Source organism: Galeopterus variegatus, unplaced genomic scaffold (assembly GCF_000696425.1).
Source record: "Galeopterus variegatus unplaced genomic scaffold, G_variegatus-3.0.2 Scaffold491, whole genome shotgun sequence".
Taxonomy (NCBI): Eukaryota; Metazoa; Chordata; class Mammalia; order Dermoptera; family Cynocephalidae; genus Galeopterus; species Galeopterus variegatus.
In genome coordinates this window covers 364,048-377,631 of record NW_007726602.1, presented here as the reverse complement: position 1 = coordinate 377,631, position 13,584 = coordinate 364,048, and the positions used below count along the sequence as shown (strand labels likewise).

Here is a 13,584-nt window from a genome sequence, read left to right as displayed (position 1 = left end):
ATGCCTAAAGAAACTGACATTGGGAAGGATCCTGAAGGCAAATGCCCAAGCAGATCACCTTACTTTGAAGACCCTATTGTCATGCTGACAGAGCTTTCAAATATTTTTTTTCTTGTTCCACCAAACGTTTGACAAATGCATCTAATCTGAAAGACAAATTACAACAAAAAAAGCAAAAAGTTGGGGGGAAAAGGAACCATGAATATTAAAAAAAAAAACTATATTTAATACTCTTGGAGAGAGAACATACTGATTGCCTCCTTGAAACAAAAGTAATATTTTTTTTAAATGAACAATGCAAAAAAAAAAAGAAAGAACTCTTGAAAATTATACTATGATAGAGACATGCAAATTCAAAAAAAGATTTAGAAGATAATGTTGAGGATATCTCCCAGAAAGTACAAAGACAAAGAAACTGAGAAACAAGAGAAAAAATGAGAAAATTAAAGGGCTAGTCCAAGAGGTCTAATATCCAAATAATAGTAGCTACAAAAGGAGAGAACAGAGAAAAGTGGAAATCATCAAAGTAATAACTTACAAAAATTTCTCATTCATTCCTTTTTTTTGTGACCAGCCGCACCGCGCTCAGCCAGTGAGCGCTGTGAACGCACCGGTCATCCCTATATAGGATCCGAACCCGCGCCGCCGTGCTCCCAGCGCCGCACTCTCCCGAGTGCGCCACGGGCTCGGCCCTCATTCATTCCTATTACATGAGTTTCCAGGTTGATAGAGCCTCAGCGTTATCCAGCCAAATAGATATAATAAATCCAAACCAACACATATAATGATAAAATTTTAGAACATTAAGGACAAATTAGATTCTACAAGTTTCTAGAGAAAAAAACAAAACAGGTTTCATATAAAGAATCAAAAACCAAAACAGCACCAAATTTCGAAACTGAAAGCTAGAAGATAACAAAGCAATGCTTTCAAAATTCTAAGAGAAAATGATGTCCAGCCTAGAATTTTATTGTCAGATAAACTGTCAATTATATAATAGGACAGACTCAGAGACTCAAGTCATATTCAGACATGAAAGTTGACAACTAATTTACCTCCCATGCATCCTTTCTCAGGAAACTACCAAAAAATGTGCTCAAGCAAAGTGACAGAATAGTTACCAGGAAACACAGAAAGGGGACCAATATGATAGAGAAACCAAAGCAAGAGGAAGGCAAAAGGAATCTTGGTGATGGTGGAATCAGGATGATGGTAAAGAGACATTCCAAACAACTGTGCAGCAGAACTGGAAATCAACTAATTCAGCCTGGATAGAACAGAAGTCTCCATAACAGAGTTCTTCAAGACACAATCAAGTACATGAAAGGTACTGAATATATATAAAAAGTACGCTTACAAAGCTGAGGGAGAGTTTGTTAATGAATTAGTAAACTAAGCTGTATTTTTTATTTTTGTAAAAAATAAAGCTGCAATAAGGCAAGAAACAGATATAAAAGACATACAGATTGGAAAAAAAGAAATAAAATTTCATCTCTATTTGCAGATGACAAAATTGTCTATATAGAAAATCCCAAGAAATCTACAAAGAAACCCCTAGAACCAATGAGTGAGTTTGGCAAGGTTGCAACATACAAGATCAACACATAAAAACTAACTGCACTTCTATATACTGACACTGGATTTGCAGAAACCCAAACTAAAAACACAATACCACTTATAATTGCTCCAAAGAAAATGAAATAGTTATATTCTTAACAAAACATGCACAAAATCCCTATGCTGAACAGTACAAAATGCTGATGAAAGAAATCAAATACCTAAACAAGTGGAGAGACATGCTGTGTTTATGGATTGGAAAACTCAATCAACATAGTGAAGATGTCAATTCTCCCCAAAATGCTCTATTAATGTAACACAGTTCCAATCAAAATCCCAGCAAGGTTTTTCTGTGGACATAGACAGATTTATTCTATAATTCATATGGAAAGGCCAAGAAACCAGATTAGCTAACACAATCTTGACAAAGAAAAATAAAATGGGAAGAATTACTCTATCTCATATTAAGGTTTACTATACAGCCAGTAATCAAGACAGTGTGGTATTGGCAGATGTATAGACACATAGATCAGAGGAACAAATAGAAAGCCCAGACAAATATGACCAACTGATTTTTGAGAAAGATGCAAAACTAATTTCATGCAGAAAGGATAGCCTTTTCAACAAACAGTACCAGAATAATTGGATATTCATGTGCAAAAAAATTAACCTCAACCTAAGCCTCACATCTTACACAAATATTAACTCAAAAGAGATCATAGACTTAGATGTAAAATGTAAAACTATAAAACTTTTAGAAAAAAAAACAAGATAAAAACTTAGATGTAAAATGTAAAACTATAAAACTTTTAGAAAAAAAAACAAGATAAAATCTTCCAGATCTAGGGCTAGACAAAGCGTTCTTAAACTTGACACCAAAAGCACAATGCTTTTGGTAAAAATTGATAAATTGGACTTCAACAAAATTAAAAACTTTTGCTCTTCAAAAGACCCGGCTAAGAGTTTGAAAAGGCAAACTAAACAGTGGGAGAAAATATTTGCAAATCACACACCTGACAAAGCACTACTATTTTGAATATATCCAGAATTCTTACAACTCAACAGTTTTTTTAAAAATCCAATTAGAAAATAGGTAAATGACATGAATTGAACTTTCACTTCACATAAGAGGATATAACATGTCAAATAAGCCCATGAAAAGGTGGGCCAGACCGTGGCTTACTTGGGAGAGTGTGGTGCTGATGGCACCAAGGCCACGGGTTTGGATCCCTATATAGGGATGGCTAGTTAGCTCACTTGGGAGAGTGTGGTGCTGACAACACCAAGTCAAGGGTTAAGATCCCTTTACCGGTCATCTTAAAAAAAAAAAAAAAAAACATTACTGGCAATCAGGTAAATGCTAATTAAAACAACAATGAGATATCATTATGCACCCATAACAATGGCTAAAATAAAAAATAGCACCACCACCAAATCTGGCCAGGAAGCTGAAAAACTGGATCACTCATACATCACCAATGGGAATGTAAAATAGTACGACAACTCTAGACAATCGTCAGGCAGGGTATTTTAAAACTAAACACGAAAATATCATATAACCCAGCAACTACATTCCTGGACATTTATCCCAGAGAAATGAAAACTAATGTTCACACAAAAACTGGTATACTGGTGTTTATGTTTACAGCAGCTTTACTTGTAATAGCCCAAAACCAGAAATGACCCAGATATCATTCAACAGGCACATGATTAAACAAATGGTGGTACATCCACTCCATGGAATATCACTCTGCAATATAAAGGAACAAACTATTGATACATGCAACAACCTAGATTTAAATCTCCAAGGAATATGATGAGCCAAAAAGCCAATCCCAAAAGGTTCCGTACAGTATGATTCCATTTATATAACATTCCTGAAATGACAAAATTTTAGAAACAGAGAACAGATTAGTAGTTGCCAGGGGTTAGGAATGGGGTGTGAAGGAGAAAGGAAAAGGTATAGTTACAAAAGGGCAACACCAGACATCTTTGAGGTGTTGAAAATGTTCAGAATATTGACTGTGGTGGTGAATCCATCAACCTACACAGGTAATAAAGCTGTACAGAACTTAATATACATATACATACACACAAATAAAACTGGGAGAATATCAATAAGATGGACTGCATCAATGTCAATATCCTGGTTGCGATATTATATCACAGTTTTGCAAAATGTTACCACTGGGGGGAACTGGGCAAAATGTGGAAGGAATTTCTCCGTATTGTTTCATACAACTACATGTGAATCTACAATCATCTTAATTTTTAAAAATAATAATTATTAACTACAGGGAGAACAAAATATACAAGAAAAAAAAGTATAGCAAACTACTTGGTTTAACTATGAATAGTTTTTATATAATGAAAAGAATAAAAACACTGGAAAATGATCCTACTAAAATTACAAAGACTATATTGGAAGGATGTGAGGGAAATGTGGATACATGACAGAATGAGAGGAAGGTGCTGAAAAAGAGAATAACGTTATCTTCTAGAAATCAACAGGTGATGCCTAAAACCAAAAAATCAGAAAGCAGCATTAGCATGTTACTCAGATATAGAGAGAGAAAATTTTAAATCCATTAAAATAACTGAGAAGAGTGTGAAGTTTGGAGGTTGGAGAGGAAGACCAAAAGACTGTGTTCTACAAGTCTTATATAATCATTTGACTCTTAAAATATACGCAGTTCATAAATAATTTTGTTAAATAAATATTTCACTTTTAGAAATTTTCTGCTCCACTTCCCTTAAAGTTCAGGAGTGAAGGGAAGCAATTAGCAGATAAAAACTTATGTAATTGTTTTCCTTCTGCTTTCACCCACTCTGGCTCAATCAGGTGCCATCACACTTCTTATGAGGCCAAGCCTGAGAACGCAAAGCAGACAGGCAGGACCAAAACTGAGAATCCAAGGGCATGCCAAGTGGTTTCCAGATCTATGATGCGGAGATAATGTAGGAGCTCTGGGTATGGTTGGCCATAGGTATGTGATTCCAGAGAAGAGTGAGAGTCTGAAATGAGGATATGCTGACTTTAAATCAACAAACCCTCTGCTGACAGACACTTTTCCACAAAGAGAGAATAAAGGAAATAAGATTCCAGCCAAAAAGATTCATCTCAAGGAATTATACTCTCAGAGATGTCAGAAAAAGATACATGGGTCTTAGAAGATAATTATTCAAAATATACAGAGAAGAAATAAAATTGAAGAGTATTTTTTAAGAGAACATCATTTGTCAAATTTATCTGATTAACAATTTGGATATTTATATAAAGATTAATAAATATTAATAAATATTTTATATTTCACATACAGATAGCAATGCACAAAGTGCACAGTTGTATTGTCTCATTGCCTCCCTGAGATTAAACTCATATGATTAGTGTACAAAAATGGATAATCAAAATCAGTCAACAAAGATGACAGGGGAGCAAAGAAATGAAAAGTGACAATGCTGGAAGTAAAACTGGATGTGATTAGAAGATCTGAAAGGGTGACAGCAAAGCAAAGATAGGTCAAGAGCTAGGCCGGCATGAAGCTACAGTCTGAACCACATTGAAAAAGTCTGATGAATATAAAAAACAAGGTAAAGTTGCTTTAACATCTTTTAGTTTAAATTGCACTAGGAACAAAAAGCCACTTATGGTTCAAATGGAGTGTTTATTTCTACTTTCTAGTTAAGACTATAATTAAAAACAAATCCCAATCAGTATGGCTAGCATTCAAGCCAAAGCATTAATGTCAGTTGCTGCTAGTTACTGCACTGAAATCAAATGATAATTATAAGGAGACTGAAAAACAACCAGTAAAAGCTGGCTTCATCGTTTCAGAAGTCAGCATGAACTGATTAATTCTAAGGTGTCTGGTGAAGCTGCAAGCTCATATAAGGATGCTACTGTAAAACTTGTGCCCAAATTCCAAGAATTATAGTCAGTCCTTGCTCTGCACAGTAGTAAAAGACTACTGTGCAAAAAATCTTGCAGGATTTTGATGGAATGTTATAGAGGATATAGCTAATTGTGGGAATGTTGACACCACTGCAGTTCAAGGGACAGTTTTAGATATGCAGCCAGAGGACCTTAGTGAAGGCAAACCTATAGGCATAAATGAGGAAGTGGTTGTGATGTAAAGGACAAACATGTCTCAGACAAAGTGACGCCAGCAAAAAACTTCACATTAAAGGAACTCTCAAAGATATTTAATGACATTGAAAGTACAAAGTATAAAATTTTGGAAGCTGATCCAAACTTAGAAGGAGTATGACAATCAGCCAAGGCATAGAAAAGATGCTGGCTCCTTATGTAATTTAAACTACTCTTGATAAATTATTTATTTATTTTATTTATTTATTTATTTATTTTGTCCTTTTTTTTTTTCAGACCGGCCGCACCGTGCTCAGCCAGTGAGCGCTGTGAGCGCACCGGCCATCCCTATATAGGATCCGAACCTGTGGCGCGAGCGCTGCTGCACTCCCAGTGCCACACTCTCCCGAGTGTGCCACGGGCTCGGCCTGATAAATTATTTATAAAGAAATAAAACACTATAACTTTCAATGTTAAAAAAAAACTTACACGATTACAGATTAACACTGGACATCTTACCTTGCCTAAACTAGTTAATGCCCTAAGAAAAGATCTATGTTATCTCTAAGGTTTCATAAAACTCTTTGGCACCTACCACATAAGCAGTCTGCAGATATTAAGAATACAGTCTTTCCTTACAGAGTATATGGTATTATATTGCTAATATATAACAAAATCTGAATTTTCACAGGAATTGTAGATTCCATATAATAATCATGATTGAGCTTATTCTGTAATAAGCCAGTCACAGAATTCTAATCTTTAAAAAGTTGTTTTTTTATCCCGTCTCCCTGTCAAAAAAATTTTTAATCAAAAAGGCCTTGAAAACTGGCATGGTAAGTAAATAATCAATATTCTCCTTTATTCATAAGTTAAAAGATTCAAAATCTACAAGTACCATCAAAGAAAGATAGAATTTAATAAAATAAAACTTAGTATCTTCTGCCACGACTTCAAAATGATTGCTCAATAGTCACATAATTCTGTTTTATGTCTACTTCTATAACTAATAATGCTGCATTAAATAATGACAATTTTGGTTAAGTTTTAGGATTTCAACAATCTCTTCAGCAATATCCCATACCACTTCCCTATAGTATCTATGTGGATCAAAATACAATAATTTATTTTTGCCAAGAAAGTGATATGGCAAAATGGATAAAAATATTAGTTTAAGTAAGATTTAACAAGTCTGAAATGACATAGGCCAAACGTTAACAGTGATTGTCTCTGACTGGAGGAAAAACAGGGAGTGCTCTTTCCCTCTGTTACGTTTTCTTTTTCCTTTCTACCTAGCCATCCAATTTTCCTACAATGAACATATTAAATGTATTCAAAAGGACATAACAAAAAACAGCTCTCTTATAATAAACCCATAACAAACTTTAGCAGAGATGCTTCTAATAAGGCCCATGAAAGTCAGTGACAAAAGCTATAGGAATAAGACTTCAAAATAAATGACAGCCATAAACTTAAAAAAGAAGCGAGAAACATGCTGAATCATATCTTCTCTTAATAAATGTAGCTAAAAACTATATCTAAAATAATTCTGCACCTTCTTAATTACTATAAAAAAATAACTTGCAGAAACACTTGTGCTATACCTTGCATCCATTACATTCGATATTTTCAAAAAGGTATTTTTTAAATTGCAGAAAAAATTGATACCACTTACTGCTGTAAGGCCTTCATTATTACAAATGTTGACATCGGCACTGTACTCTAATAATTTACTCATGCATTTCTTCTGCCTGGAAAAAAAGAAAGAGGCACAGATAACCGGTACTAGACTAAATATACAAATGACATTTTACTGAAATATTATCTATAATCAACATTAGCTGATGACATCATAATATATAATATCTATATGTGCAATATCAATCTATATCTGCAATATTTAAATAAACACTATTTGAAATAAAATACAAGGGGTCTTCAAAAAGTTCATGGAAAGATTTATAACATCTTTTAATTCCATTTTTCCATGAACTTTTTAAAGTACCCTCATACAAAATTGTTTCTATGACTCCAAGACAATAAAGAAATGACACAATCGGATTTCCTGTCATTGGGACAAATTCATCATTCAACCTGCAGAGAAATTTCTAGTGTTGACTAAACATAGGGAATATTAATCTTCATTAGAAATATAAGAAAATATAAGTCCAATGGAAGAGAATGGACATAGCAAAATGATGTCTACAAATGCCATATCCTACATTCTTGACTGAATAATATTTAAAATACTAAGATGAGTTATAAAAACATAATCAGAAAATCCGTAAAATGCATGTCTATGTGTCAACCTTCCCACTTCATTTTTTTTTTCAATTATTTTTATTGTGGTAAAATACACAACATAAAATGCACCATGTTAAACATTTTTAAGTGTGCAATTCATTGCTATTTTACTTAGCATAATATCCTCAAGGTGATTCCATATTGCTGCATATGTCAGAATCTCCTTCCTTTTTATGACTGAATAATATTCTATTGTATGTATACACCACATTTTGTTTATCCATCAGTCTACTGATGGACATTTGGGTGGCTTCCACATTTTAGCTATTGTGAATAATGCTGTTATAAACACAGGTATGCAGTATTTCTTCAAGATCCTGCTTTCAATTCTTTTAGGTATATACCCAGAAGTAGAATTGCTGGGTCATATGGCAATTCTATTTTTAATTTTTTGAAGAACTGCCATATTATTTTCCACAGCAGTTTACCATTTTACATTCCCACCAATAGTGCGCATGGGTTACAATTTCTCCACATCCTCTCCATTGTTGTTATTTTCTTTTTTGTGTGTGTGGTAGTAGTCATTCTAATGGGTGTGAGTTGGTATCACATTGCAGTTTTGATTTGCATTTCCCTAATGAGTGATGTTGAGAATCTTTTCATGTGCTTATTAGCCATTTGTACATCTACTTTGGGGAAATATCTGTTTAAGTCCTTTGCCCATTTCTGAATTGCCTACCCACTTCCTTTTGCTCACAATGTTTCCGCTTAGCCTGACTCATTCCCCTAATTACTACTCAATACCCATCTTAAATTACCTTTCATTAATGAAGCGTATATAAATTCCTGTGAATTACATGAAACCTCATATTCCTCTGAAGATTGACTCTCCATTGTTATCACTCATATGGCAATCAGCTGTGATAGATATACATATATGCTTTACTATCCTCAGTACTGACCTGATTTAAAAAATGATATAACCCATGGCATTAAGAAGTTTATGATCTAGTTGAGTAAGCAGTAATACATACATAAAAGTGTGTATATAATATTATGTATAATATACATATTACATAATATAGTATATAATACTAATATAATATGATTATAATATACAATAATATATAGCATATGGTATATAGAGTTTATAATGTATGTATGTATACATAACTACTCAACTAGATCATAAGCTTCATGTCACGGATTATATCATATTTCTTTAATCAATTCAATACTAAGCATAGCCAAGCACATGGTACTCTCAATAAAACCTTATTAATTGATTATTAAGTCAACAGCTAAAACTCTTCTTAATTAAATAAATCTTTTTTAAAAAAAAAGAACTGGTAAATTATTTTTCTTGCTTTGACTTCTTACCTGAAGTTAAATGTCATTTAAAATCAGCATTATAATCAAAGAAATGGAAGAAAATAAAACTTTAAGTAAACTTTTAAGTTCAAACATTTAGAAAATTCCTTCATCTAACACACTGTTATGAAAACCTTAGGAAACGATTATTCAATAATAGTGGAACAATAGACCCGTTAGTCTATTAAAATACATTACTTAAAATATGTGTGTGTTTGTGTGTCTGTACCCATATGGCTAGATTTCTAAAGCCTATTCAGAAGCCTGAAGTGGACCATTGGCCCAATGCCAAAATAAAGTTAAGTAGGAATGGACCAGGGAAATAGACCCATAAAAGTGTTTATAGCAGGGATTGTTGAAGAAGAGCTGCAATCTATAATGCACCACCTTCCCAAAAATGAATCACAAAAGGTACAGGCCACATACAAGAGAAACATATTCTATTTTTTTTTACTTCACAACCAGTATTACTAGTTTCCAGAATCTAAGTCAAAACAACCCAATAAGTGAGAGACATTTTGCTAAGAATTGAAACAAAAATATTAACTAACACATGGGCTCTGCCCTATATGAGTTCATAATCTAGCCCCCCAAAAATAACGAAAAAATCAAGTTTCAAATCTGACCAATATGCAACATAAGGATACACAATAATTTCAAACTCTTCCCTTTTAATATTCTCATATAATCCTGAGCAATGCTGGATCTCCCCATACAAGGAAGCAATTATTTTCCTGCCCACATATTGTAACCATTATAGGAAGCTTATGGTAAGCCAAATGACATAGGGACCAGTCATCCAAGTGTTCTGTGGAAGCTTCTGTTGGAAAGTAGGGCAGTCCAATACAGCACTCGCGGTGAAGAGAAAAATGATAAAGCAGGCAAATGACAACGAGAGCTGAAGGAGCAAAACAAAAAGCTAACCCCAAACACAGATGCACCAGCAAAAGGCGCAGAATTCTCCTACGACTTCTACTTCAGTGTGGACAAATGTGAACTCATAAAGAAATTATGATCAAAAACAATTTCTGAAAACATAAGCAGTTACAGGTAGTAATAAGTACTCAAGTTATTTGGCACCATTTATTGAACACCTCTAAGCTGTAAAGGCACCCGTTCAATAAATGACAAAACCCAAAATATTTAAGTACTGAATGTCAAAAGTAGTCTTTATAGAAACAGAAAGTCATCCAAATTAAAGAAACAGTCATGAATTCGTCTTATTCATTTTCCTCTCACTGACTTGCTATGTGAATCACATAATATCTGTCATATTTCTTCATGTTTAAAATGTAATGGTCTTCTTTATTACTGTTGACAGAAATAGTGATCAAAACTACAGTATTTCTTTTCTATGTGTTACTTAAAAGGCCTTTATTTCTAAAAAACAGTACATGAAAAGCCTTTTTTTTTTTTTTCTTTTTTGTCTTTTTTCGTGACTGGCAACGGGATCGCAACCCTCGGTGTCGCGCCCGCACCACGCTCAACCAGTGAGCGGACCAGTCTGTATATGGGATCCAAACCCTCGGCAGGAGCGCCGCCGCACTCCCAAGCACCGCACTCTACCGAGTGCGCCACCGGGCCGGCCCTGAAAAGCCTTTTTAAAAGACCAAGAACATCCTGTCTTTCAAGTTTAAGATCTATTTCTTGGTCCTCACAATGAAGTCTTATAACTAAGTCTCCTATTATAATAACAGTAGACTTTTTATCCCTGCCCTGCTCCAATTTGTCCTTTCACTTACAGTTGTTGAGACAGAGAACTGAGAGATTTTTCTACATGGAACCTTTTCAAAGACCTTTGTGACTACCCTACCAACACTTGGGATAATGGATCTGAACATGAGATCAACTCAGCAAGGGAGTAAATACTTTTATGACACACTACAACATACCTCATGTGGCTAACTATTATGTAAAAAGAACTTTAATCAGCACATTATTACCTATTGGAAAGGTGAACAATTAAACTTACTCACATGCTAAATCAGGAAATGGGGCAGACCAGACAGGGTCAAAAGACTGTGACTTTCCCCAGTGCAACCTAGACATTACTATGGTTCTTGTCTTTTTGGTTCCTCATTAATCCTTACATGCAAAATTTGGCATCAAATTGATAAAATGGACAATTTCAGCTCTATAAGCATCTCACTTAGGCAGCCACCTCAACTATTTATTATCCCAGTTCAGAACAGGAAATAAAAATATCTTAAAGAGTAATCAGAAGAAGAAAGACAATAGAAATGTACTTCCACAGAGAAGTTTTACAGTGTTCAAAAACGATTTATAAATGTAAGCTCCTCAATCACAGAATCAAAAACTATTTATTTTCATTTTAAACATAAATCCAATCATTTTGGTCTGATTTCTCAGTCCAACAGAATTTTAAGAAGTGGAAGACAGTGGTAGAGGCAGAGATGTGACATCTGAAATTCCTGGCGGAAAAGGACAGGGAAAAAAACATAAAAAGTATAGTGGGGCTTTAAATAGCACACAATAACATAATGATGTTCATAATGATGACCAGAAGTATCAGGAAAAATCAAAAATATATTCAATATGCCATCTTTAAGTTTTCACATTTTGAAAATATTACTTTTTTTTTTTTAATTTCCAAGCAATTTGGAAAATAAGCCATGGAGTTAAGAATGGCAAATCATTAGCAGCAAAAAGGACACCAAAACTAGAGGTGAAAATTATGCTTTTCAGAATATGTCATTATAATATAAGTAATAATGAACTTCCACAAACATATTTTCAAGAAGAAAAATATCAGTGAACAATTGAATAAATTATTAAATATGACAGTTATTTAAAAATTGAATATAATGACCCAAGATCCACTATAAAGAATAAAAAGCAGACTTACCAATAATATCCTTGAGAGACAGAAAAATTATAGAAAATAAAATACAAAAATCATTTTTGTATTTTTCCCAGGGCAAATATTGAAGGGAAGAAATCATCAAATCAAAGCAGAGTGCCTTGAATATTGTTAGTCATAACTGAAAATACAACTTAAGCTACTTAAGAAAACTAAATATTTACCCATTTCTAGCTGCCAAATGAAGGGGGGTACAGCCTGAAATATCTTGATAATTAGGATTTGCTCCTTTCTTTAACAGCAGAACCAAGCATTCCACTGATCCACAGCTAAAACAATATTAGAAGATAGTTCAGTAACATTCAGTAGTCACATTTGAATAGCTTAATCAAAAAACAAAAAATTTTATTAAACATGTTATTTTTAAGGTCCACATTTACCTACAGTTTGATTTAACTTCTGTCACAAACAGTAAATATCCTCTACTTTCAAGATGTTACATTCTACTATGAAAGCTATAAAGCATTTGAGAAGTCCAAACAAAGTAAAATAAAGTATTAGTTTATGAAAAAAATCACATAGTTCTCTCAAACTTTTGGCCTTCCAGAAGCCAAATTAATCATGAACAATTAATTTCAATACACTTACCTAAATCCTGAAAAGAAGACAGATGGCAATTTGTTAACTGACAGTGGAAAACTAGTGATAAAAATCATTCTCTCATCTGGGTAAAAAATACAAAACTAATAATTTCATGTGCAGTTTACATATAAAATCTCATACTGATGGGATAAAAAGAAAATTTTGGTGAACACACCCTCTCTAAGCACATCCAGGAAAGACAATCCCCATGCCTAATCTACTCTGATCTGATCTAGAAGCTAAGACAATAGGGACATGAGACTTGAGTCTAATCCCCAAATTAACCATTGATCTAGACAGAGAATACATAGCATACTATGCCCTAAACAGGATAAAGAACTACTCAGCTGTCCATTCTCATCTCTCCCCATAACTACTTTGAGACAATACTAATTCAAAGCTTACTGATCTTTATTCTAGATGAGTTTAACCCAAAGTATCTTTAGTCTTACTTTGCTGCAATGTGAAGCAAGCTTCTTTTTACACGTCCAAACGCATAATTGACATCAAATTTTGAATTTGATAGTAGTTCAGAAACAGACCTACGCCAAAAAAAAATTACAGAAGGAATCGATATATATAAAAGTTTTAAAAAACATAATAAATCAAGTTAACTGTTCTTTAGCAACTCACAATTAATTATTCAAGACCTTGTCCCATATCAACCAAAAAACAAGGCACTATTCTCTAAGTATAGCATGGTAGCCAGCGCAGTACCATCCAAAAACGAACTGCCTTGACCAATAAACTGGTACCAAAGGTTTCCTCATCTGCCACTCAGCCAGTGCTGTTACTTGCTCTAAGGACACCTAACAGAGTTTCAGCTCTCCATAGATTCTTGAGAAACAAAGGGAGTAAGCAC

General features: G+C 33.8%; 1 protein-coding gene across 2 annotated transcripts in view; it reads right to left on the bottom strand.

Annotated features, from left to right (window-relative positions):
• Positions 1–13,584, bottom strand: part of HACE1 (HECT domain and ankyrin repeat containing E3 ubiquitin protein ligase 1) — a 108,481-nt gene that overhangs the window by 84,175 nt on the left and 10,722 nt on the right. For both annotated transcript variants that reach the window (XM_008569397.1, XM_008569398.1), the window contains exons 3-5: positions 13,175–13,264; positions 12,305–12,409; positions 7,320–7,395 (exon numbers count right to left, since the gene is read on the bottom strand). In XM_008569397.1, the coding sequence (XP_008567619.1) occupies positions 7,320–7,395; positions 12,305–12,409; positions 13,175–13,264 (271 nt within the window). The remainder of the gene's footprint in view (positions 1–7,319; positions 7,396–12,304; positions 12,410–13,174; positions 13,265–13,584) is intronic.